At 42.9% G+C, this 27,639-nt stretch overlaps 1 protein-coding gene across 2 annotated transcripts in view; it reads right to left on the reverse strand.

Moving 5' to 3' along the window:
• EGF (epidermal growth factor) overlaps window positions 1-27,639 on the reverse strand; it is a 71,935-nt gene that overhangs the window by 13,373 nt on the left and 30,923 nt on the right. Inside the window, exons 9-21 of one of the 2 annotated variants that reach the window (XM_068137444.1) lie at window positions 27,157-27,279; window positions 25,742-25,867; window positions 24,332-24,471; window positions 22,276-22,424; window positions 19,883-19,987; window positions 16,127-16,350; window positions 13,773-13,940; window positions 12,839-12,988; window positions 11,633-11,773; window positions 10,581-10,697; window positions 9,219-9,344; window positions 6,572-6,691; window positions 3,165-3,312 (exon numbers count right to left, since the gene is read on the reverse strand). In XM_068137444.1, coding sequence (XP_067993545.1) covers window positions 3,165-3,312; window positions 6,572-6,691; window positions 9,219-9,344; window positions 10,581-10,697; window positions 11,633-11,773; window positions 12,839-12,988; window positions 13,773-13,940; window positions 16,127-16,350; window positions 19,883-19,987; window positions 22,276-22,424; window positions 24,332-24,471; window positions 25,742-25,867; window positions 27,157-27,279 — 1,837 coding nt within the window. The remainder of the gene's footprint in view (window positions 1-3,164; window positions 3,313-6,571; window positions 6,692-9,218; window positions 9,345-10,580; window positions 10,698-11,632; window positions 11,774-12,838; window positions 12,989-13,772; window positions 13,941-16,126; window positions 16,351-19,882; window positions 19,988-22,275; window positions 22,425-24,331; window positions 24,472-25,741; window positions 25,868-27,156; window positions 27,280-27,639) is intronic. The other variant, XM_068137445.1, reaches the window with a different exon arrangement.

Here is a 27,639-nt window from a genome sequence, read left to right on the forward strand (position 1 = left end):
ACCTGGAGTACTGTGCCCAGTTCTGGAGCCCCTATTACAAGAGGGATGTGGAGGTGCTGGAATGTGTCCGGAGAAGGGCCACGAAGATGATCAGAGGGCTGGAGCACATCTCCTATAAGGACACACTGAAGGAGTTGGGGCTGTTCAGTCTGCAGAAGAGAAGGCTCTAAGGTGACCTCATTGTGGCCTTCCAGTATCTGAAGGGGGCTACAGGAAGGCTGGGGAGGGACTTCTCAGGATCTCAGGTAGTGATAGGAGTAAGGGGAATGGAATGAAGCTGGAGGTGGGGAGATTCAGGATAGATGTGAGGAGGAAGTTCTTCACCATGAGAGTGGTGAAGCCCTGGAATGGGTTGTCCAGGGAGGTGGTCGAGGCCCCGTCCTTGGAGGTGTTTAAGCCCAGGCTGGATGAGGCTCTGGCCAGCCTGATGTAGTGTGGGGTGTCCCTGCCCATGGCAGGGGGGCTGAAACTAGATGATCCTTGTGGTCCCTTCCAACCCTGACTGATACTATGATACTATGATACTATAAACATCTTTACATTGTAACTCTTCTGCAGGTAGATTTTGTTTCTGTATTTGTTTGCAACACTTCAAACCCAACACAGAAATATCTTTACAGTGCACGAAATCATCAAATAAAAATTATTAGAAAGTGAGAAATAGGTCAACAAGTATCTCAGCCCAGTTTTCCCATCTAAGGTGAGATTCAACAAACAATCAAAAAGAAAAGGAATCAATGAAAGTTAAAAAAAAGTTTACTCAATTCATAACAATCTCTCACCTATGCACACTCAAATCCTTCTCACAATTCTTCTTGGTCTAATTTTACTCAAGTCAAATGAGGGGGAAAAAAAAAATGAGGATTTGACCTGAAGCAGCTTTAATTCAGTATCCTGAAATCATTGTATCAGCATTCCTTGACTCAGGCATAAGCACTCTGATTCTGTCACAATTTAGAAAGGTGTGTGTGTTGGAAGGCAGAAACCTGCTGATTTTTGGATGTCAGATCACAAGAAAATCCAGACAGGCTAGAAGATCTACTTTCTTCTGCAAGAATTTTTAGTCATTTGAATACAAACCCTATCTGGTATGTGAATTTTGCAAGATATTTTTTGGGGATAACATTTTTCCACGGCTTGGTGTGGGGATTTAACGTATTACAGGCTACGCGAATGAAGGCTGCCATCTAGTGAAAAATTCAGCGGTGTGAGAATCCAGCAAAGGGAGAACTCACAAATGCTGGCACCCAAGAACATAACTAAACAGTGTTTGTGCAGCAATTTTTAAACAGCTTCCACCTCCAGAATTGAAGAATATGTACATTTGGATTCTCGTTTCACACTAACATGTAACAAAAGAAAACAGATGTGATCCAATTTGAAAGTTCTCCACTTATAGACCCTTCAGTTTCAAGAAAAGAAACTCAGTGAGGTTGAAAACTATAACTTCACATGCCTCTAAAATTGACATTACAAATTCTTTACAAATACCAGGTCTGACTATGAGTCCAGCTCCTGTAATGGCTTTGACAAAGGGCTTTCCTGGACTTACAAAATTCACAGAATCACAGAATGCCAGGTTGGAAGGGACACCAAGGATCACCTGGTCCAACCTTTCTAGCTGATAGCATAGTTGAAACAAGCTGGCCCAGCACCCACCAAGCTGAGTCTTTAAAGTGACCAGTGTAGGGGAATTCACTACTTCCTTTGGGAGTTGATTCCGATGTTTAACTGGTCTCAAGGGGAGTCTAATCGGAATCTCCCAAACAGTAACTTATCCCCATCACCCCTTGACTATTTCATGTGACTCCCTGTAAAAGGGAGTCTCCATCCTTTTGGTAGCCACACTTTATGGTATATGGTAGTAAGGTCTCCCTTAAGCCTTCTCTTCTCAATGCTGAACAAACCCAGTTCTCTCAGCCTTTCTCTCATATGGCAGGGCTTTGTTGTGGCCCTTCTCTGGACACTTTCCATGCAGAAGGAAACATATGACCATGATTCTAAATTCATGGCACAAAGCATCCATTTCTTTTCCATGTGTGTACATCAGATAAGTACTTTTCATATTCCTGCAGGTACAGAGATCTGTAGGCAGGGGAGATGCCTCGTGTTGTATGCTAAGAAAATCTAGTGCTTGACAGTCCTTGCAGGAATAGCCTTGTGCAGAGGTTCTTGCAGTGGAGTACAAGGAAGATCAGGAGGAATGATGAGTCAGAGAAACCTTTCAGCACAAAGTTTGCTCTCCTCACTCTGGGGTGAGTCAGGCCACATACCAGGGCCACTCAAGTTAAGGAGACACAGGGAGATATCTGCCTACTACAGAACAGCACAGAACAGGTCCTCCAAACAGAGATCCCAGGGGAGGAGGCAGCCATTGGGCTTGTCCCACAATAAATATGTTCATGATTTTGAAGAGGAATATAACACAGATATATATAACACAAATATAATCAAGTCACACAATGAAACCCCAGCACTAATGGTTTTGAAAAAAATATTACCCCAAGGGACTAGGCTATCACACTGATCAGGGCCAAGCTCAGCTTCTGGAGGCATGAGATTATCTTTGCTATCAGTAACTGCATTTAGGGAACCAGGAATTAGGTTTCACAAAAATATCAATAGGAGGAAGAAGGCCTTGGTTTTGAGGTTTCATTTCTACTCTCCCTGTTTTTAAGAGGACCATCATGTTGTACCCATTCTGGAGGGACCAAGATGCTTCAAACTGTTAGGGAAGCTGCTGATACCAGACTTATCCCTGGACTTAATCAGGGAAGACAAGACATAGGTTTCCTCTTCCATCCCATCCTGCACATGAACAGCAAGACCAGCAGTACAAACCAGCACAATATGCAGAGGAGAGACAAGGAGCATCTCTTTCATAAAGCCACAAGCACCAATTAATTTAACAAGTTATCTACATGTCTAAAGAAAAGATCTGTGTGCTTAGGGAAGAAATCCAATCCTACTATCAATTGTGTAGCTGGAGTGAGCACTTGGAGTGAGCACTTGGAGTGATCACTTACAGGAAAGAACAGAGTAATGATAACTACTATCATGAGTGATGAACAAACAATTTATGGGCAAACACTTTGCTGCCTGCACTCAGCTGAGCCCTAAGGGTACAATTCATCAGCACAGACAATACACATCTCTGTACTTACTTGCAGGCATAGTCTTGGAGATCAGAAACATAATTGCACACTCCACCATGGAGACAGTAGGACTCATATGAAGGAGGGCATCCTACATCACCTTGCATGGGGTGTGTGGAATATTCCTTGCTGACCACAGTTGGGGAGACAGTAGATTCTGAAACACAGGATTTGAAAAGGATGCCTCAAACTCATGGCAACATTGCTGATGTGACCTTATGAAAGCGTTTCAAAACTTCAAGGTAGGAAAGTAGTTAAAATGTCAAATTTCAACCAATTTCTTGTATTTTATCCATTTCCTCATGCTGCATATCAGAACCTGAGATAAAAATAATAAATATGCTTGCTTCTAGATTTGCAATGAATGACCCACAGAGGTTGGCTGCATTTTCATAGTATCATAGTATCGTTCAGGGTTGGAAGGGACCACAAGGATCATCTAGTTCCAACCCCATGGCAGGGACACCCCACACTAGATCAGGCTGGCCAGAGCCTCATCCAGCCTGGTCTTAAACACCTGTTTTTTGCCTGTTCAGGTGTGTGAATAGAAGTCTAAAAAGAAACTGCACTTCCTGCCTGTTAACTACATTTAGTTAACTACACTTAGATGGCTTTTGCAACTTGTGCAGCTTTAGGGTTGGGTAAATGCCCACCATCATAAAGCCCCAGATTCAGATATACAAGTGAAGGGCGACTGTATCTCAAGCTCTTGGATCTCAAACTGAGAAGTTTTCACATGCAACTTGCTACTAGGCAGATTACTTCTGCTCTGCTGCCATCCAGTTATAGAATCACAGAATCAGTAAGGTTGGAAAAGACCTCTAAGATCATCTACCCAACCATCAATCCAACACCACCATGCCCACTAAAATATGTCCTGGAGTGCTCATGTCTACACATTTTTTTTAACAACTCCAGGGACAGTGACTCCACCACCTCCCTGAGCAGCCTGATCCAATGCCTGACCACTCTTTCAGTAAAGACATTTTTAATGTCCAATCTAATATCTAATATCCAATCTAAACCTCCTTTGGTGCAACTTGAGGCCATTTCCTCTTGTCCTAGTTGATTCCATCTGTGTGTGGCTGTAGATAATATTTTTTGTTGTTTCAAGCTAGCTCAGGTACAGATACCATCCCTGTTAGGAATGTTATCAGGTATGTCCCTGGGGAAGCAGGGAACTCTATTGACCCCATTCTTCACAGGGTTCTGTAGTCTGCTCTGAATCACTCTCATAGTTACCTGCACAGATATTCAAACTAGCCAGTCTTAAAGGTTGTACTGAGGTGGATGTTGGTCTCTTCTTCCAAGTAGCTAGTGACAAGAAGAGTAAATGGCCTCAAGCAGCACCAGGGTAGGTTTAGATTGGATATTAGAAAGATTTCTTTACTGTAAGAGTGGTCAGGCATTGGAACAGGCTGCCCAAGGAGGTGGTGGAGTGACCATCCCTGGAGGTGTTCAAAAACCTGTAGACATGACACTTGGGGACATGGTCTAGTGAGCATAGTGCTGTTGCGCCGTTGGTTGGACTTGATGGTCTTGGAGGTCTTTTCCAACTTAAATGATTTTGTGACTCTGATCTCTGCACAGCATGACCTAAAGTGCAGATACTCCCTCACACAAAAGTAGTGATCTTTTGCCTGCTTTAATGCTACAGCAAATCTATAGGTCAGAAGCAAATATCTACAGGCCAGGACCAAACGTCTACATGGCAAAGAATTTCTAGCGGTACAGCTTGGCAGAAGCACACTAATCGCTCTCACACATTCGTGAGATGAGTGTTATGACTCACACCACTTTTATTGCAAGGTGACCTTCAATGACATTTGTGGTTTTAAAATTTCATTTGCAGGAGAACTGCCACAGCAAAGAGCCTGAATGGAAAGGAAGGAGTGATTTTAGTGAACCACGGATGTGACTGTGCTTTGCCAAGAAAATTTCAGCTTGCTGTAAGAGCTTATTAGGCAAAGAACTAAAACACCCATGAAGACATGGGATCAGGCTTAGAGCTGAGGGACCTAGAAGGCCTTTCTTCCAAGTCATGCATCACTTGAAATTGTCATTTCCTGAGTGACACCTGACACTACTGAAAGCTTAAGTAACTGAAAGAGGGAGTGGAGAGGGGACTTCATAGGTGTTCTGCTTTAAAAAGGGCATAATTTCCCCCTTCTTTCCTGCAGAAACAGACCTGTGACAATTACACAGTGTCCTTCCATCACCAGGCAATCATTTGATCTAAAGTAAGAGAAAGAAAGCTGGGGAAGGATTTTTTACAAGGGCTTACAGCAATAGGACAAAAGGGGGGGATGATTGAAGCTGAAAGAGGGCAAATTTAGACTGGCTACTTGGAAGACATTCTTTACAGTGAGGGTGGTGAGACACTGGAACAGATTGCCCAGGAAGGCTGTGAAGGCCCCTTTCCTGGAAGTGTTCAAGGCCAGGTTGGACAGGGTACTGAGCTGGAAAGTGTCCCTGCCCATGGCAGAGAGGTGGAACTAGGTGATCCTTAAGGTCCCTTCCAACCCAAAACCAAATTCTATGATTCTATGAAAATTCACTCTGATGAGGAGGGCAGACACTAAGACAATAAGTCACTCAGCTCCACATTTTCAGAGATTGCTGCTGCCACATTGAGATACTGAGATGATGACCAGATAGTCTCTAGAGCTGAACTTTCAGCAGCTCCCTTCATGAATGTGGTAACCAGATTTTCTAAAGAGTTTCAGAGCCTTTTTGAAAAATTCACCACTGGATCTGAAAGAGTAGCTTGTTCTGAAGAGTTAATTGGAACTTATGTGCAATTCTTGTGCTAGTCTTCTGCAGAGGGAAAGAATCACAGAGCACATCTGGTTGGAAGAGACCTCAAAGATCCCCCAGTTCAATCCTCAACCCAGCACTAAACCATGTCCCTAAGCACCAGGTCCACATGCTGCGCAAACACTTCCAGGGACAGTGACTCCACCACTGCCCCAGGCAGACCATTCCAGTGTTTGAGAACCCTTTCAGTGAAGAAATATTTCCTAATATCTAGCCTAAATCTCCCCTGGTACAGCTTGAAAATATGAAACATGACACAGACTAAAATCACATCCAAAAAATGCTACCTCCAAGGAGCTTTTACTTCTGCCGTAGATTGTGAAAGCCATTAGAAAGATTTCCCAGTATGATTTGCCAGTGAAAATTAGCATTGAACCTTAATGTAGTTATTTCCAAACTAAACTCAAATCTGATCTCCTTAGCCTCCTAAAGGATTGCTAAATGGATCCTTAGCCTCCTAAAGCAATGTTAAATAGATCCACAAGCTGGCCAATATGTTATTATACAGTTTCCTTAATTTCCAGGTATAACAATTTACCCAAGGGCCCAAATCTTAATTAAGGGCTGCTTCATTTCAGTTGCTCACTCCATTTACTCACTGCAGCCAATGCCAGTTCCAGAAGCACCACCAGCACACAAGTAAGTAACGTTTCCCTCTGTGTTTGTGCGGGTTATGTTCTCTCCACAGGCGTGGGATCCCATCTTGCACTCATCAATACCTGTCATCCAAACAGTCTGCAGTCAGAAAAATGAAAAGTCTCAGAGCTTCCATTAAAAGAGCAGCAGCTGCAGCAGTACAGTCTCCTGACAGTGGAGGAAAACACCAAAGACTCTCTCTCTGCAAATATGCCTTCATGGAAATCATCATGGAAAATCAACCAGCATACTTTCTACACCGAGTAGACACAGCCTTTCCAGCCCCTCAGAGCATGCTATGCTGCTGCAGAGGCTCTCAACAGGAGAAGAAATAAAAGGCTTCCCCATGAAACATAATGAGTACAGCAGAGTTGAAAGATATATGATGGAGTGCTGTCAGCTGCCATCCACATTAAAACAGCAGAAGATTTTGGGAGAGGAGAGTTGGCCACCACTGTACCACCCAGCTGGTCCAGACTAAACAAAAAGTTTAGACCGAAGGAAAGGGGTCTAGAAACCTACAGGTTTATCCATCTTGTGTAAACTTAAATGAGGTGAGTCTCTGAATTACTACAAAGAGGCTACCTGATTACAACAGGAGTTTAGGCTCTTATACAAGTCTCACCCACATTCTGCTGGTGGCAACCTATGGTGGCAGCTCCTGCCAGGCTGGTACTTACTCCTCAGGCTGGCATCTGCATGATGCTAAGAGCCCAAGCACTCCCCTCAAGGGGTTTACATACCAGAAATTGAGAGCCTCTGATTCATTTTATGAACAGTCAGCAGAATACATGTGACAGATCTAGTCTGGGGAAAGAAAATCACAAATCTGCCATCCCAATTTGTGTGAAATTACTGCTTAAGCCAGTGGATTATTTTTTTCTAGAGTAAAATTAATGGGGTCTAGTAAAAAAAAAATATATGGAGGATTCAGAGCACTTTTAAAAGCAAAAATACAGGAACAGAACTGTTGCAAAATATTCCAAGAAATGTGTCAACAATAGAAGATGAACTCATCTTGTAGCATCTCTGCATACACTGACACATTTCTGGAGAGTGTGCCTGCAAGCAGGCATTTTAAACTCAAGTACAAACTTGCTTGCCAGTTTCTGTGTTTTATAGTAGATTTCAAGTCACCAAACCCCCAAATTCTTTTCAGTTCTGTTTGGAATGGGCTGCCCAGGTTGAGTTGCCAATCCTGGATGTGTTTAGAGGCCATTAGGATGTGGTGCCTGTGGATATGGTTTAGGGGTGAACCTTGTAGAATCAGGTTATTGGTTGGACTTGGTGATCCTGAGGATTTTTTCCAACCTGAATGTTTCTGTGATTTCTTTGATTCTGCATCATAACAACACTGCATTCTTCTTCATTTTTCAGACATCCTTATCTATGTTAAAGAATCAAAGTCCAGCAAAGGCTATATAAACTATATATACATATAAGTATGCATGGTCAAATTGAGCAGACTTTGAATTAGGCTATGAAGGAAAAGGAAAAAGGACAAAAGAGAAGTCAAGATTCTTACAAAGTTCTGAACATGCTGTATGGGGAAAAACTTTCTGTTCCTTCATATTTACTGCCAGAATGGATTAAAATAATTAAGAAATGTAGGGAACGAACTAAAGACCTGCATGAGAGCTGGATGAGAAAATCAGTGGCTCTGATTATTAACAAGACTCTAAATGTACTCGAGTTGTCAGTGTCAACACCTTGAACCTCATGCCTATTAAACAGACCTGGAATTATTTGATGAGCATTATGACACACTCAATATCTGCTTTCGTTTATATTCATGGAAACGATTTCCAATAAAGCTCTACTGCTTCACCTCCACTTCCCTCCTCCCCTTCAGCCTTCCGCTCTCTCCTGCTATAGCTACTAAAAAGAGTGCAAACACTGAGAGGAGGGTATCTACTGACAACTACAGGCTTTGCATATTGATTAGTTGCTGGGGTTGCCACACTTCACACAGGAAGGAAAGAATCAAACAGAAATTGGAGAAGAGAAGAGAAGAGAAGAGAAGAGAAGAGAAGAGAAGAGAAGAGAAGAGAAGAGAAGAGAAGAGAAGAGAAGAGAAGAGAAGAGAAGAGAAGAGAAGAGAAGAGAAGAGAAGAGAAGAGAAGAGAAGAGAAGAGAAGAGAAGAGAAGAGAAGAGAAGAGAAGAGAAGAGAAGAGAAGAGAAGAGAAGAGAAGAGAAGAGAAGAGAAGAGAAGAGAAGAGAAGAGAAGAGAAGAGAAGAGAAGAGAAGAGAAGAGAAGAGAAGAGAAGAGAAGAGAAGAGAAGAGAAGAGAAGAGAAGAGAAGAGAAGAGAAGAGAAGAGAAGAGAGAGACAAGAGAAGAGAAGAGAGAGACAAGAGAAGAGAAGAGAGAGACAAGAGAAGAGAGAAGAGAAGAGACAAGAGAAGAGAATTAACCAGGTTTTGACGGTTTGGAGGAGCTACATACAGTTAGGAACCATGCCCCTACAAATTTTTCCAGGAGAACCAAACCAGCTCATTTGACATCTTCACAGCTTGATACAAGTACAGCCTAAACCTTAAGACATGTCTCTTGCTCATTCATCCAGCCCCAGCCTTCCAGAGAGAGCATAGCCCTCACACATGCCCATACCATAGCAATGGACTCCATCTCCAGTGAAGCCCTCCAGGCATTTACAGACGTAGCCTCCTTCCGTGTTGATGCAGCTTGACACGCTTCGGTTGCAGTGGTCCATATTGACAGCACACTCATCAACATCTGGGAGACAGAACAAGGAGAGGGGACACATGGGTCCTGAAACCAGCAGGTAAATCCATAAAAAGAACTGGTGATATCACGGATTCCCCTCAGACTATGCTCCCACTTGTCATTTGTGCATTGAAAGCAAACAGGAAGAGAAGGGCTTTGTGGTCATTTCTTGGCATGAAATCTGAGGGGGGAGGTCTACAAAAGGTAGGTGGAGTCACCATCCCTAGAGGTATTTAAAAGATGTGTGAATGTGGTGCGCAGGAACATGGTTTAGTGGTAGTGGTTTATCAGTAGTCATATAGGATTGAAAGTTCCAGGTGAGTGGTTGGACAGGATGATTTCAAAGGTATGAGAGCCTAAGACAGTCAACCAGCTGCTTTCAACTGGAGACCTCAAATTTCCACAAGTACCACTTGCTTAAAGAAAAAAATCCCTTTAGAGGGAATGATTCTATTCAAAGCGAGCCTTAATAGTCTTAAGCCCTACTCAGAGAGAAACTTTGCTTTGAGAGAGAACACACAAGCTCAAAACAAAAACAAAAAACCACAAACAAACAAACAAACAAAAACCAAAACCAACAAACAAACCAAAAAGGGATAAAATAAAACTACACCCATTTTTTTTTGCCTTTCCATAGTAACACAGACTCCTGTGAGTCTTCATGCTTAGATCCCAAATGGTAAATCATTCTGTTTCTAATGCCTTCCAGTCTTGGCCTTTAGGAATGAACAATGAGCATCCATCTATGTTGTATGCAAGTCCACAAACATAAAGACCACTCTAAGCAATGTGTTGTCTGATTGTTAGAGTCACTGTCTAGTGCTGGAAAGAGCAGGCAGCACTTTTATATAAACATATAACAAGAATACTAATTTGGAAGAGATTTACTAATGCATACATACCTCTAAATAATGCATCAACTATCATGTCCGTGGGCTGAGTTTTTATAATTAGGCAATTTTTATAAATGAATACATTATGGGTTTTATTCCTATTATCCCCCATTATTGCCTGTTAATATTAATAGGATTAACACTCAGGACTCAGGGGAAAAGAAGGCATGTGGTAATTAGCCAATTCATCTCACACGCTCTCTGCTCACCATCCCTTTCAAAACAAGCAATACCATTGACCTTTCTGTGATGGCTCATGCAGCAGTGATGCCAGTGTGAGAAAAGGTAGATTTTTTTTCATCCTCAGTCTACAGTTTTGCAGAAGGCTGTGTTAGTGTCTTTTTATTTTTACCATAGCATGATTTCCCCTTCCTGGTAAATCCTTCCAAACACTGGCACACAGCTCCATCTTCCAGCAAAACACACTGGGCATTGACATCACATTCTAGTGCGGTGCAGTCATCTTGATCTACAGCACAAACAAAAGCAAAAGTACCACTAGATGCATTTGCAGAGATGAAAGCATAGATGAAAGCAGGTTCTTGATACTAAGAAAACAACCCAACCACCAAAACCTCCAAAATAACAACAAAACCAGAACATACAAAGTTTGAAACATAGCTTTCCAGGATTAATGACAATCTAATGCAACCTGAAGGTTGTAGTGAGGTGCGTGTTCATCTCACTTCCCTAAGATCAAGTGAGAGAACAAGAGGAAATGGCCTCAAAGTATGCTAGGGCAGGTTTAGACTAGATATGAGGAAAAGTTTCTTTACCTAGAGTGCTCAGGCATTGGAACAGACTGCCTAGGGCAGTGGTGGAGTCGCCACCCCCAGAGGTGTTCAAAGAATGTGTAGATGTGGCAGTTTGGGACATGATTTAATGGCCATGACGGTGTAAAGTAGATGGTTGACCTCAATGATCTTAGAGGTCTTTTCCAACCAAAATGATTCTATTCTATGATTAAGGCTGTTGGTTTTGTCTAGCTGGAGCTTAAGAGTCATTTAGCATCAAAACTTCTGAATATTGTAAGTAAAGTCTGTTGTAGAGTTGAATGATAAAGTGTCGCCAAACAGGCAAAGTTCAGTGGTTTGACTGCCGTTTTGTTCAGCGATATTTAATATACTTCTAAAATCTAAGGGAGAGATTTTCACAAGGGTTTCAGAGGTCTTTGTTTTCTAAACTTGGTTAATATCATCAAGTTTTGTCAGGATAGCCAAAAAAAAGAGACAAACAAAAACCCTGGCCTAATTCGATAGATCCAGCTTTTGGAAGGTGGATTAGGGGCATGAATGCCACTAGTCTTAATGCTGAGCCTTTCCTTCCTTTAAGAGCTCTGATTTCTGTCTGTTCTACAAACGTGTTTAAAGCCCTGCAGTAAAGGAAGACATCATCAGACTCTACCTGATACCATGATCTCAGCCACCAGCATTTTCTGCTTTTCCCCACTCTCTGTACCCTTGAATATCCCACTGCTTTGTGTGTTCCGGAGCAAGGCTTCTGGTGTAGGCATCGGCACCACCTCCTCACGCAGATCAGCACTTCCTGAAGAAGATATGAAAAAAAGGGACTCAGGCTCTTTAAATCTACTGAACTCATTTCCTGATTTTCTATCACTTGTCCAATTTCCAGTAACCTTGGTGGTTTCCTTTTAAAGTAAACATCAGTATCCTAAGGAAAGGGCCTGAGAGTGCTGGTGAATAAGGGGCTGACCATAAGCCAGCAATGTGCCCTCGTGGCCAAGAAAGCCAGTGGCATCCTAAATTGCATTAAAAAGAGTGTGGGGATAGGAGAGATTCTCTTCCCTCTCTACTCTTCCCTGGTGAGGCCTCATCTGGAGTACTGCATACAGATCTAGGCTCCCCAGTTCAAAAAGGACAGCCAGCTAACTATTGGAGAGAGTCCAGTGGAAGGCTATGAGGATAATGAAGGATAATGCTCTCTTACGAGCAAAGGCTGAGAGACATGGGGCTGTTTAGCCTGGAGAAAGGAAAACTGGGGGGGGCATCTCAAGGGTTACTAATATTTAAAGGATGACTATCAGGAGGATGGAGACAGTGGTGTCTCCTGACAGGACAAGGGTCAATGGGCACACATGGGAACAGAGAAGGGAAAAAAAATCTTCACTGTGAGGATGGTAGAGCATTGGAACAGGCTGCCCAGAGAGGTTGTGGAGTCTCTATCTCTGGAAGCATTTCAAACCAACTTGGACATGTGCCTGTGTGATTTACTGCTCTGGCAAGAGGCTTGAACTGAATGGTCTTCAGAGGTCCCTTCTACCATTCTATGATTCAGTGATCTCCCCATTCTACCCTGTTTCTGGCCTCAAATTATTCCTAAAACCACTCACTGATGGGTTTTCCCATATACAGAAGACAAGGAATGCAAATCATTGCTCACAATACTTGTCAGCACTGCACATCTCTCTTACTGCTAAGGGAATAGTTACAGGGATCAGAATTACACCACCATAAATCCCAGGACAACACCCCAGTGTTCACATCCTTCAGAGCATCCATCATAAATTTATGTAGGTGAATATTTTCCAGTGTGATCTGTCAGGATCCTCAGGGGTTTGAAAAAGGGGGTTTTGGAACTAGACGATAGTACCTGCTGTTGTGTTGGAAGCATTCAGAGCACGACAGATTTTCCCATCTTCAATTTTCCCAAATCCTGGATAGCACATGCAATGGGCAACTCCAAAATTGTTTTCACAGATCTGATCACAGCCTCCATTTACATAAAGGCAAGGATTTGCCCCTAATGCAGAAAAACAGGCAACTTAAGAAGCTGCTTCTTCAGTCAACATCTCCTTTTAGCTGTGCAGAGTTGAAGCAGTTGAAAAACAAAAAGAATAAGGACTGACAAAAACTAGAACAGCCTCCTTTTATATTTTTTAAGTAAAATTAGATGCATATGATAACATATGATATTATCACCTATCCTCTGGCAGGAAAGCAGATTTACATACCCTCTAATAAATGTCTTGCTTAAAAACACAAAAACAAAAACACCACCCCAAAAAAAAACCAAACCAGAATCCTTTATTATTTCTCTATTAATATATTCAATTCCAACATTCCCTGAAAGAACACTGCAAAGGCACAGGGAACTTGTGCCTCACTCCTGGTCTATTGAATGACTTTTTTTCTGCTTACTAGGAGATTGTTGCCAACTGAAAATCAAATTATTAGATCCAAAGCTAATCAACTTAGCAAAATATTTCACCATGTCATTTGTTATTGTTTCTGTGTGTGAAGTGTGCTAATAATCTAGGATAAATAGGGATTAGAAGACTGTCAAAGCCTCGTGGCAGTGGATCAGCCTCTATTTCAGGACATGATTATAAATCTACAGAATCTGTTAGCATTCCTGAGACACATTCCCAGGTGATGCTTTCAGTAAATGCCTCTCTGACTATGCAAGGCATTTTGAAGAGCTTCTTTTTGTGGAGATCACTCTCTCCCCAAGGATATCTATTCTACTGGGATCAGTGAACAAGAGGAGGCTGGAAGGGAATGACTGCTTGGTTTTTGCAGTATACCTGGTTTCGCCAAAGGATGAACTACAACCATTGATGAGGGTCTCAGCATGCTGCCTCGGAGACGTACCCTGTTTTGGCCGGTCTTCTTGTCCACCCTCATTAGTGATGGCCTAGCCCAGTCAGAAAACCAAAGATGATCCTCAAACACCACTACATCAAAAGGGTGGCCTACAAAGAAATTAGATTTCTCATTTCCACATCTGTAGAGCATGCACAAGAGACCATGTAAACAAAAACAGTATCTGCATACATGTCTTCTTCTAACATGGTAGCATAGTTATATCCACTTTTCCACTGTCTTCTCTCATGTGGAGGAACAAGTGTCTATGAATAGTGGACCACGGATACACATTACCTATATGCCTAGCAGAGGAGGCTATGACACTTGCTTGGCTCAGTAAAGTCTCAGTACTGCTGGTGGCCTCCAACCAGACCAAGTTCACCATTTGTTTCTACCTAAATATCATGATTTCTTGAGGTGCTGGCACTGTGATTAGCCTTTCAGAAGTGGAGTGCTAAACTCATCTGCCAATAAGTGGCCAAGTAGAGAGCTGCCCTGAGGGGTTGTGGAGTCTCCTTCTATGGAGACTTTCAAACCCCACCTGGATGCCTTCCTGTGCAGACTACCCTAAGTGATCCTGCTTTGACAGGAGACTCGGCCTCAATGATCTCTTGAGGTCCCTTCCAACCTCTAACATACTGTGATGTACTGTGATGCTGAAGTACAGAGTTCCTTTCACAATCTTCGCATTACAAGGTGGAGAGGAGCTCATAAACACATTCAGGATTAAAAATAGAAGTGTGGTATCATCAAAGAAGACAAAAGGACATGAAAAATTAATAATCATGTGAAGGTTTTCCACAACAGTACAAATCCAACCCATTGCATAGGAAAAGGAATAGTCATGTTGTTCACTGCCTTGGGCAGGTACTTACAAAGTGGTTTACTTACAGTTGATAACAGGGTTAGCAGAAGAGCAGAAATAATCTCTATTTTGCATGCACCTGTAGTGAATGAATTCTCAGTGCAGGAGCACTAGAGGGAGCTGCTGTAATAAAAATTGATGTTCCCACAGAACACCTAACAGGAGATGCCACCTTTCCATCCTTTGGTGTACAGCTGTCCAAGAACAGAAACTGAATTCTGACAGCACTAACAGCATTAGCAAAACATCAGGATACCAAGTTTCTCTGCCTCTCTAAATTCATACCCCTACAGGTCTGCACTTCATCTCTTTCCATAAGGTGCTGATGTTCTTTTTCTCCTACCTCCAACCAGCTGTATTACTACTGCAAGCCTATTTCCTTTCTCTTGCCCTGTGTTTCTCCAGCATTCCTGGCTCTCATCTATTCTTGACACAGGCTTCAAGGTCCATCTTTGCAGATCAGTCACAGGGTGAAGCATACAGCAGAATATATGCAGCAGGGGAAAAGAGAGGAATGCTGGGAAGTCACCCTGCTGAGGGCTTTTGATGAACTGGAAAGCATGTGTCCCTCCAAAACCTCACTCTGCTCACCTTCAAACAAGTGGGAGAGCATCTGGCTTAGGAGATTTACACAAGCCTTCCCAAAGCACAGACTAGAACAACATCTGCTTAACAGAGTAGCCATGAGGACTTTACCCGTGGCAGACATGGTATTGAGCCAAGAGTCCTCATTCTGCCCATGTTTTGTATGCATATCTGCAAAATGATGTCCAGAGAGATATAAAATACACAGGCAATTGCCCTCTCCAGGCACCAATTTGCCACATATAAGATTCTCAAATGTGGTTCACTTTAGGTGTGGTAGAACATCAGATTCTCATTGCTAACACTTCTGTTCTTCTGCTCCAGAGCAACAGAGTTACATGTCAAAGAAAGAAATCTCAGCCATAACAACTACCAGCATATTGCATAAATAACTTTTCCATTCAGGATCTACTATGTAGTTAGAATCATCCTAGTGTTAACAGTGTGTGGATGAAGGCTTGCTGCTCAAGGACCCTAATGGTCAGGATTAATACTCTTCCAGTTTATGCCACTATAACTCACTGGCATAATGAGTACAGCAAAACCTGAATTACACTAAGCAGCCATGCCTGGAAGAAGATAACCACATTTTAATATTTTCCCTTCTTTTCATTGTTCTGTGAAGCCAGAGAAGTTCTCTGTACAATGCAAAATGGCTGGTTAGTAAAAGCAGAGTGTTAGCAGGGTGACCTTTTGCTACAGCGAATAAACAGAAGTCAACTGGGTAACAGTAAGTGATGAAATGATGCCGTTAACCCCAGCACAGGCTTGCAGAGGGTGTACAGTACAACCAAATGCACACTGACAAGCAGCAGTAGGTAGTTATCAACCCCAAGGCCTCACCTACATCATTCTGTGCAAGAATTCGACGACCAGAGCCATCCAGGTTTGCGCTCTCAACCACCGACTGTTTAGCATCACACCAGTACACCTTGTTGGCCAAGTAGTCCAAGGCTATTCCACTGGGCTGCACCAGGCCAGTGCTGGCTATAACCTGGCGATCAATGCCTTCTAATGAAGAGCTGTCAATCCGAGGATTCACCCCCATGTCAGTCCAGAATAATCTCCTTTAGAGAAGAAAAAGTGTGCAGGAAGTCATTAAGTAAATGTTTGTCCTGCTCTCCGTGGAGCTCTTTCAAAGCAGAAAGCAATACAAGCCTGAGGCACATGAGGAAAAGTGTACACCTCAAGCAAATATATTGGCTGCTGATCTTGTCACAGTTGCCATAAGATTCCAGGTGATTGCACTGGGACTTATGCAGAATCCCTGCTCTGTCAATTGGCACAAAATCTTGGGAAAAACAACTCCCACATATACTAACTGCTGTCTCTTCGTAGCTGCTTTGTGCATGTTCATGTGACTGCTGACAGCACTTTAGCAAACCCAAACAGAAGACATTGCATTTGCCTGCCCTTTGTCTAAAGAAGGCTGCACAAATGAGAACAAAATTACCCACCACCCATGGAAAGTAAGAGAGTCCCTAGCTTATTCTGCTTTTAAACACAATAAGCCTGTGTCTGGTTTTAAACTGAAGCAGGGTAGATTTAGGGAAGAAGTTCTTCTCTGTGAGAGTGTCAAAATACTAGAAAAGGTTGCCCAGAGATGTGGCTGACGTCCTGTCCCTGAAGAAATTCAAAATCAGATTTGATGTGGCCCTGGGCAGCCTGATCTAGTTGAAGGTGTCCCTGCTCACTGTCGGGGGTGTTGGACACGAGAACCTTTGAGGGTCCCTTCCAACCCAATGCTATCTGTGAATCTGGCTCAGATTCCTTTCTTCTTTTAGGAAAATTGTGATTCTCAGGGTGTTTCTTTAGGAGTCCTACACATTGCTCATTGAGTGGGGAACAAAGCTGGTGAAAGGTCTAGAGAACAAGTCTGGTGAGGAGCAGCTGAGGGAACTGGAGGGGAGAACTTCTCACTCTTTAAAACTCCTGAAAGGAGGCTGAAGCCAGGTGGGGCTGGGTGTCTTCTCCCTAGTTACTAGGAATAGGATGATAGGAAATGGCCTCAAGCTGTGCCAGGGGATGTTTAGATTGAATGTTAGAAAAAAATTCTGTACTGAAAGAGCCTGGTCAAGCATTGAACCAGGCTGCACAGGGAGGTGGTTGAATCCCCCATCCTTGGAGGTGTTCAAAAACCATGCAGACTTGGCACTTTGGGACATGGTTTAGCAGGGATGGTGATGCTAGGTTGATGGTTGGACACTCTCTATGATCTTAGAGATCTTAATGATTCTATGTGTGTGTACTGGTTTTCAATGAAGAGCTGCTAGATTGCAGCTCAAAAAGGCAGGGTAGCCAAGACCACAAATTCACAGGCACCAGCTGGCCCTGTCAGGTTTACTGAAATAACCCTGAGATTCACTTAGCTTTACTTACATGAGGAGTTGTAGCCAGTTCTGGGGTCAGTACTTTCAAGAGCCTTAATAGAATCTCAGACCTCTCTTTAATACTGACTTTACAGTTATGGGCATTGCTATAATGTCTCTTCCTCCTTTCTCTATTAACTTTCTAATAAGAGAGGTTTTACTGACGTTTCCCCTTCCCTTTCCCCTTGTAGCCTTTGCTTCCATCAACAATTCTAATAAACAATCTCCCTGAACCTACCTGTTCCTAGAAGTTTTCCTGCACAGTGTCTCTGCTGTGTTCAACCTCTACTGAAAGTTGCTTTCAGAGCTTTTATGCCCAGAGTAAAGCTAGCAGAACATTCTCCCCAACTCAGTTTCATTCCTTCATTCATCAATACTTAGTTATAGCAGGATATGAGCATCACAAATTTAATATATAGTTTTTTTTATAAAATCAATAGACTTTAAGCCACCCTCCCACAGGCACATTGACTGAAATACGAGAGGCTTTGCCATTGATTAAAAAGGCCAGAAATTCATCAAGAGTTTAAACATACAAAACTCCTGTGATCATCTGAGCACTAAGCAAGATATAAGGTGAATTTAAATCAACAAATCTCTCCATCAGTAAATTTGGTTTAGCTTCTTCAGAAATTGAAACACGGCCAGAAAGATCATAGAATGGCTTAGGCTGGAAGGGACCTTAGAGATCATCTACTCCAACCTCCCCTCTATGGGCAGGGATGACTCTTAATTAGGCTTGGCTGCTCAAGGCTTCATTCAACCTGGCCTTAAGTACCTCCAAAGAGAAGGCATCCACAACCTCCCTCCTCTTGTTCTCTCTCTAGGAACCCTTGCAAAAACCCTCTCCAGCCTTCCTATAGAGAAGTGTTGGTTAGAAGTGACTACTTCGTCCATACTGATATGAAATCCTCAAAGTTTGTAGTGTGGTGCTTACAACTGCCACGGTGAGTTCAGTGGCTCATGATTTTCCATGTGAACATAAAGAAAAACCTTTTCACTGTGAGGGAGACAAAACACTGGAACAAGCTGCCCAGAGAGGCTGTGGGCTCTCCTTCTGTGAAGATATTCAAAACCTGCCTGGGCTTGTTCCTGTGTGACCTACTCTAGGTGATTCTGCTCTGGGAGGAGTTGGACTGGATGATCTTTTGAGGTCACTTCCAACCCTGAATGTTCTGTGATCTGTGATGCTTTTCTTCAGCTTAAAAACTGCATGCAGTATCCTTAACACTCCTGGGATTTTGGCAAATCCATGCCAGAAATGAGCACGTCTCAACTCACAGAAGAAATGGGATGTCATTCAGCAAGTCCAAGTGCCGAGTGCTGTACTTTGGCTACGGCAATCCCATGCAGAGCTGGGGTCGGAGTGGATGGAGAGCTCCCAAACAGAGAGGGACCTGGGGGTGCTGATCGACAGCCACCTGAATATGAGCCAGCAGTGTGCCCAGGTGGCCAGGAGGGCCAATAGCATCCTGGCCTGCATTAGGAATAGTGTGGCCAGCAGGAGCAGGGAGGTCATAGTGCCCCTGTACTCTGCTTTGGTTAGGCCACACCTTGAGTACTGTGTCCAGTTCTGGGCCCCTCAGTTTAAGAAGGACATCGAAACACTTGAGCGTGTCCAGAGAAGGGCAACAAGGCTGGGGAGAGGCCTTGAGCACAAGCCCTATGAGGAGAGGCTGAGGGAGCTGGGATTGTTTAGCCTGGAGAAGAGGAGGCTCAGGGGTGACCTCATTGCCCTCTACAACTACCTGAAGGGTGGTTGTAGCCAGGAAGGGGTTGGCCTCTTCTCCCAGGCAACCAGCACCAGAACAAGGGGACACAGTCTCAAGCTGCGCCAGGGGAGGTTTAGACTCGAGGTGAGGAGGAAGTTCTTCACCGAGCGAGTCATTCGTCATTGGAACGGGTTGCCCAGGGAGGTGGTTGAGTCATCGACCCTGGAGGCGTTCAAGGGGAGATTGGACGTGGCACTTGGTGCCATGGTCTAGTCATGGGGTCTGTGTTGATAGGTTGGACTTGATGATCCTCGAGGTCCTTTCCAACCTAAGTGATACTGTGATACTGTGATACTGTGAAACCCAGCAACAGAACACTGCAGTTCACACAGCTCTGCAGGGCAATGACTTTCCTGAGACTGATGTACTTTTTGACTGCCCAAAGGCAAGGATGACATGCTCATTTTTAAAAAGTCTCCCTAAGTGTTACAAAATTAACCGCGTTTATCACTCCTTACTTAGCAAACGGGTGAACAGCAATCCCACGGGGCTGGGAGATATCCTCCCAGATGATCATTTTTCTCTGCATTCCATCCAAGCTGCTTCTTTCAATGCATGCCTTCCTGCAACACACACAGAGCACTGTTAGGTCCTCCCTGCTATCTTTTTAAAATACTTTCTCAGGCAGAACACACTAAGTTTTTGCGTCGGTTTAGTTTTGCACAAAACTAATAAATAACTTTTCAACGACAAGAAATAATTCTGGTAATGTGGGATGTCTAGTTGTGTTATCAGCAAGCAATTCATGTTATCTCCTCTAGAGCATGATGATAGAATACCTGCTGCTCAGCAGGAGATATGAAGTTCTCCTTTTTTGGTCAAATAATGAGTTGGAAGTATGATCACTAATACATAACTGTTAGCTTTAAGGGGAGTCAGGAGGCAAAAAAACTCCTAACTCAGTGGCATCATCAAAGGTGCAAGGGTGGTTTTTTTAATAGTACTTTTACATAGCATTTTTCATCCAGAAATCATCAAGCATTTGACACACTCTATCTATTTGACAGGAAAGAATGACGCTAAGATCCTCGTGAGCATGAATCTATGGCAGAGTCCATTATAGAATCTTCATTGCCAAGCTCCTAACCACTTTTCCAGAAAGCTGTATTTATGCCTACAAACCTCACTTTGCCAGATAAATATCAGCCTCTACCTGAAAGCAAGCCTACAGCCTTGCATGCCTATCTGAACCTGCAAAGACAGGCCGAGCAAAGCTGGAAAAAGAAATTAATTTATGCAAATGTTGACTATAAACAGGTAAATTCTGTGAGCAAGAAGGAAGCAGCCGATGCAAATCCACAGCTTCACCCTTGGCTCTTGTCTTACAAAGGGGAGCACCACAATTTCCCATTTCATGTGAGACACTGGTATGCTGAGATGGTACCTACCAGTGAGGAGGCAGACCAGCAGCATAGTTAAAAAGGAGAAGGAGGGTGATCTGGACATTGAAAACCACTTTTGGGTTGATTCATAAATTATGACTTCATATTGAAGTATCAAGAACATGAGTTCTGAGTTCCCCATTTCACAAAGGACAGGGAACTGCTTCAGAGTGTACAGCAAAGGGCTACAAAGATGATCAAGGGACTAGAACACCTCTCTTATGTAGAAAGGCTGAGGGACTTAGAATCATACAATAGAATCATACAATCAATAAGGTTGGAAAAGACCTCAAAGATCATCAAGTCCAACCTGTCACCCAAGACCTCATAACTACTAGACCATGGCACCAAGTGCCTCATCCAATTCCCTCTTGAACACCTCCAGGGACGGTGACTCCACCACCTCCCTGGGTAGCCCATTCCAATGCCTAACAACTCTCTCTGTTTTGGGGCACTTTAGCCTGGAGAAGAGAAGACTGAGAGAAGGTTTTATCAATGCTTATAAATACTTACACAGTGGGTGTCAGGAGGATGGGGTTAGGGTTTCTTTTCAGTGGTGCCTAGTAATAGGACAAGAGGCACAAATCTGAACACAGGAAGTTCCACCCTAAACATGAGCAGGAACTTCCTTACTTTGAGGGTGGTAGAGCAGTGAGACAGACTGCCCAGAGAGCTTGTGGAGCCTCCTTCTCCAGGGTCATTCAAAACCTGTCTGGAGGTTGCCCTGTGCAACCTGCTCTAAGTGAACCAGCTCTGGCAACGGTGTTGGACTCGACAATTGGCAGAGGACCCTTCCAACCTCTACCATTTGTGACCACTCTTAAGGGGTTTTCATTACATACTCTGATCTGACATTGTCTTTTCACCAAAGGTCAGTTTTGTTTCTCTCTACACATACAGTTAGTCATCAGATGAAATGCGGAGTCACATTATCTGTCAGTGGTCATTCCTCTTTTATCAGAGATGATTGACAGAGACCCTCCATTAGCTTAAAGGGGCATGATTCCAGTTGTCAACAACATTCTGACTCTGCCCAAGATGTATTCAGTGCAGTAATACTCATTATTTTTATATATATAAATGAGTGTGTGTATATATATACACAGATATATACCTATATATACACTGTATGTCTCTAAGTACAAGTACCTACATATATATTCCCATGCACATGTGCACATAAATATATGCATATAGGCAGCACATGCTTCAGATTCCTTGCAACTGAGTCCAAACCCTTGCTTCTTGGAAAGACAAAGATAAAAATACAATAGCAGACTCAAAGTGAACTTCCAGCATCTAAGTTTTAAAGAACTTTCCAACTGTGTATGCTTGAGATTACAGTACCCAAACAGAATGCAAAGCCTGCCTGTATTTAGAGTGATATCTCAGCTATTTCTGTATCACCAGTCATTTATTCCAAATATTTTATGGCATGCTCCAACATAGATGCCCTATGGAACATGTACCCTCTGTCTGTCCAGTACAATTTACGGTTAATCCAGTCCACAGCAAGGCCTTCGGCTATGTCTATAGCTTCATGAATAACTTTTTCACGATACGAGCCATCCAGATCAGCTCGTTCTATCCATTTCAGGGCAGTGTGGGCAAAATAAATCTGTGAAGAAATAATAGATGAGATGTTAGTTCCCTTCTCACTTTCCGCTCTGTTTCCCTTGTCTAATAGTTCCACTACTAACATAACTTTTTCCATCTTGAAAGTTCTCTGAATTGCTCGTTCACCAAAAGCTGCAGAGGTAACCTGTGATCCCTGATCAAAGAAAAAGACACTTATCCTTCAACCAGGATGACTTCTAGAGGCAGCTTGTGCTTAGCTGTAAATCCTGGTTGCCCTACATACAGCCCTCTGAATATCCTGTGGTTGTGTTTCAGTGAGCAGCTACCTCACATGAAGCATGGCTGAGGAAGAAAAAGTAAGGGCAGGCAAAAAGAAGCATGTTAACATTTCACTGGCAGCTCATTTTTTTAAAAGGAGAAGAAAGGAGAGGAGTGTAGCAGTGTGTGTGTCAAGGAGATGGGAAGGGAAAAGGAGTTAGAGCATTTGTGTCTATTTTTTTCCTTCTCTCAGCCTGTGCTTACCTTATTTTTTTTACCAAGTGTCTGCTCTATAAGGCTTCAACATATCCAAAACCGGCTTCTTGGGTTTGGGTCAAAATAAAAGCTCTCTGCTGGTGAGGCCACTAGGTTTGTGTTTTCCAAGGATGAAGAGAAAGAAAAGTCTCATATTTGATATCCAGAGGGAGCCAAGCACTGTATGGCAAAAGGGTATGCAAAGCAATGCAGAGGCTTTCTTTGCAAGTGGTCACAACAAAGCAAACACCTTTGTTTGAAAGCTAACCATGAGGCCAAACAAAGCAGAAGGGATGCCCCCAGCAACAGAGCAGCTAATTCAGTTACCACAGGAGCAAAGAGCAATGCTGAGCTAATTCATCTTGGACCTCAGTTCTGTGCCACCAGGACCAGACTGCCACAGCCTGGCTGGTCCTCTGCACATCACCCCACCTTGGCTCTGCTGCCTCCACCACAGTGCAGCACTCCCTACACCAGCAGAAGAAGAGCACACTCCCAGTGTCACTGGGGCAGCTGATTTACGTTGGGCACAGCACAGGACAACTGCTGATTCCCTATTTCAGGAGCAAGTGGCAATGTTCCAGCAGGGCCTTAAACAGTCCTCCTTTAACACAGATCTGGTAACATTCACATGTGTTTAGCTGTGTCCATCCAAGCCTTGAGATGTTTCCAGCAACTTAACTGAGCTGCTCATCAGCTTTCACTGTACTGTCCATTATCTTTTTGTAGCACTTTATGGTGTAAATAAGTCTCCTCATGGGAAAAATTAACCATCTGCCCCAGAAGGGTTCACAAAGCACAGCTGAACTCCTTTTCAACTTTGCAGCAAGAAGTAGGACACTGGAAGCGGCACAAACAACTCTTTATGCAGAGAAGATTCCCATTTGCAACAGCAATATCTTGTAACATGGGGAATACATTTTGTAAGATCTATAAACCCAGAGATCATTCAGCAGTTCTCTTCAATACAGTCAGAACACAGGAATTAATTCTTGTGAAGATCACTCCTAGTAGGGATGGTGGGATGTAGCTCCACAGGAAAAAAATTATAGTGTTGCTTTTGCAGCTACACAGTGAAAAAAACCACTATGTATTTCCTGAAAACAGTGCTGAAAACTTAAGGGAGAAAACTAACAATCACACAAAAATTCTTTGTATTTAAATTATACCTAAAGTGGCTTTAGAAATCCAGTTTCTCCATGAACTAGCCCTGCCAATGTACAAAGCACACTGAATTGGTGAGTAAAGGATGAAAACTCAGTGCTCAACTAGTGTTTGGCATCCCACATCAGTTGTATTCCTGGACAGGCAAGCGAACAACAAGCAGCACAACATGTAATCTGGATCACTGACAGCAGAAAGGTTAATGCACATGAAAGCCCAATCCATTTGTCCTTGCAACACTTCGAAATCCTCTCATTTTTAATGCCTTACCTTATTTTCCACCGGGTCAGAGTCCAGCGCTAAGACTGTTCCCATCTGCCAGTCAAGTAAACTTGCATAATCTGTTCCATCAAAACTGATCTGGCGGATATCTTGGCCATTTGCAAACAACAAAAATGGCTTAGGACCTGCTGATGAAAATTTGCACATGTGTTAATTACACCAGGTTCAAAGTGATCTCTAGACTGCATTACTGCCCAGCTAACGTCTTGATCACTAACAGTAGAAGGCAATAAGGAACAGGAGCACAATGAAATGAAGGCACTTGTTCTACATTCCACTTGCCTCAGAAAGAAAAACTAAACATGAATATGAGTTTTCAGCATCAGTGCCTTGCTCAAGATCAGCCTCAAAATATGTGATAAAGGCAGTTGCATGCCCTGCTGTGTTTCAGCCTGATTCACTTAACCTCAAGACAATATTCCCTCTTCATTTCACAGCATCACCGTAAGTGCCAGACCACTTGACTTTTGCACATTTTACCTGTCACAGTAAAAGCAAGAAAAATCCTGTCTTCAAAAAAACCTAAGGTTTTTCCTTTGTTCCTGAAATAAATCACAAGCTTCTTCTACCTCCCATCTCTCATGTAATTGCTGATACCTTGCAGCTCATCAGGAGCTGTCCTTTTCTCAAAAGAAACAGAAGGGTCTGGAATCCAAACATACACATCAAATTCCTGGGCTTCCTGGGGGCAGTGGGGAAGAAATATCCTTCTAGGAATGTCCTTCAACAGATAATTCCTTGCCCTCTTCTCCAAACGTAGACAGTTCAACCTCCTATCTGTAACACTGGGCAGAAACTACACTCACATTTATATGAAGGCACAAAAACTTGACTACTAGAGACAGACCTCTGCAGTACAGGAGCCAGAAGGTGGGTAACAAACCAGATCTTCTCTGAGGGAGACTGAACCATACATACTGGTAGTAGTTCTGGTGTATTTATAGACTAGACTAGAATACAATAGAGTAGAATTAACCAGGTTGGAAAAGATTGAGTCCAACCTATCATCCAACACTCTCTAATCAACTAAACCATGGCAACAAGCACCCCATCCAGTCTCTTCCTAAACACCTCCAGTGATGGTGACTCCACCACCTCCCTGGGCAGCACATTCCAATGGCCAATCACTTTCTGGGAAAAACTTCTTCCTAACATCCAGCCTAGGCCTCCCCTGGTGCAGCTTGAGACTGTGTCCTCTTGTTCTGCCACAGGTTGCCTGGGAGAAGAGACTAACCCCCACCTGGTTATTTTCCAAACAATTAGTATATCCCAAGTTTGACATAATAACCTTAAAACAGTGGGGGAAAATTGCATCCCAGTTATGCCATCAGCCTTAAAGGACTCTGAAATGCTTTTGCTTTTATTAGCAGAAATAAGCAAGCGTACCAAGATACCAACCTATAGCAGAGCAGTGCTTTCTGTCTCGCTGAAGCTTGTATCCAGGAAAACAAGCACATTCCCAGGAGGATGGGCTTAAAGAAGAACATATCTGACTACAGCCACCATTGTCTGGAGATGTACAACCTTAAACAGAACATTTGAAAAAATTAACTTTGCCATTCTAAGAAAAACAAAACAAACCTGAAAACAAAACAAAGCCAATAACCGGATGTGTAAGTAAGAGAATGCTTCACACTTCTTAGGATTTCTGCAGTGCAAAGCATCTCAGTCACTGATAGACCCACTGGAAGGTCCCCTGATGAAAGCAGAAGTCTAGCGAAGTAAAAGCAAATTAGTGGTAAAATCTTTCAGAGCTTTTCATGAAAATTCACAACCCAAGATGGGACCTTAAGCAACCTGACCTAGCAGGAGTTGTTCCTGTCTGTGACAGAGGATTGGAACTAGGTGATCTTTAAGGTCCTTTCTAACACAAACCATTCTGTGATTGTTAAGATGGGAAGGTGATGGGGTGGGATACATGAAGAATGTTTCCATTTGTTCATTGCTTCAGAGAACTCTTTCTCCTATGTAGATCTCATCCCATCTACAACAAAGTAGCAAATTTTATCAGACTTTGCACTCCATATAAAGGAACAACAAACTAATGCCATTCTCTCCCCAGAAGTTCATTAGGCTAGGATGGTGAATTGATACTTTCTAATACAACAAACCAAGACTTCATACAAAGCTTGGGGCTATACAATGGTTATAGCTTTAATGTCAACATGAGCTTACTAGCAAAACTGCAACACTGACTAAAGCTACACAGTATGTAAAAGTGGAAGTGGATTTTTCAAGATGTAAGGCTGGCAGGAATGGAGTTATCTTGATTGCTAGAATTGAAAAGATCAATTTGAAAAGCTACAGTCCCCTGAGTATGGAAAGCTTGCTGGACTGGCAAATGACAGATCAGTGGGTGCAACAGCTTCAAGTATTCTGACTGCAAAAAATTCCATCTGTGGGTAGTGAGAGGAAATTGCTTTAAGCTAAAGTGACTCTGAATCTGAGTCGCATAATGCCAATAATCTTCAGTTTTCACCCAAGTTCTAGTTTTGTCTTTATTTCCACTCAAACATAAATTTTGAATGTCTCCTGCAACATGCATCTGGGAGATGCCTTGATCTGTGCTGACAACAAAAGAATTTGGCCTGCAAACCCAGGATGTTGCTGCTTTAAAATATCTATTAAAAAATGAAGATGAATATTGCTCTTTTCAGCTTCCAAAGTGCCTGACATTCCATCACCTCCTATCTTGGACAATCATAACAAGATTGTGCTGTGCAAAATGAGTGTAAAATACTTTCACTCCTGGCTCTTTGTGCCAGGAATAAACAGTTTGGCAGTCATTATAGCTTCAAAAAAAAGTTACTTACCTGTGCATGCTTTGCCATCCGTTTTTAATACAGATCCTTCAGGACAAAAGCAAACAGGCCCTTTAGATGTTTGAAGGCAACCATGGCTACATTCAGTATCATTCCTTGTACAGGAAATTAGCTCTACAGTAATTTAAGGAGGAAAGAAAAAAAAATACCTTCAATTATGATAGACTCCACAAAAGACATGCTAACACTTTCTTAAACACCCAAAGAAAGGTACAAGAAAACAAAACAAAAATTTAAGTGTGATAAAACATGTCCAGAGAAGGGCAACAAAGCTGGGGAGGGGTTTGGAGCACAAGCCCTACGAGGAGAGGCTGAGGGAGCTGGGGTTGCTTAGCCTGGAGAAGAGGAGGCTGAGGGGAGACCTTATTGCTGTCTACAACTACCTGAAGGGAGGTTGTAGCCAGGTGGGGGTTGGTCTCTTCTCCCAGGAAGCGAGCACCAGAAAAAGAGGACACAGTCTCAAGCTGCACCAGG

The sequence above is a fragment of the Melanerpes formicivorus genome, unplaced genomic scaffold, assembly GCF_026170545.1.
Source record: "Melanerpes formicivorus ecotype bairdi unplaced genomic scaffold, bMelFor1.0.p_v2 SCAF_4, whole genome shotgun sequence".
Lineage (NCBI taxonomy): Eukaryota > Metazoa > Chordata > Aves > Piciformes > Picidae > Melanerpes > Melanerpes formicivorus.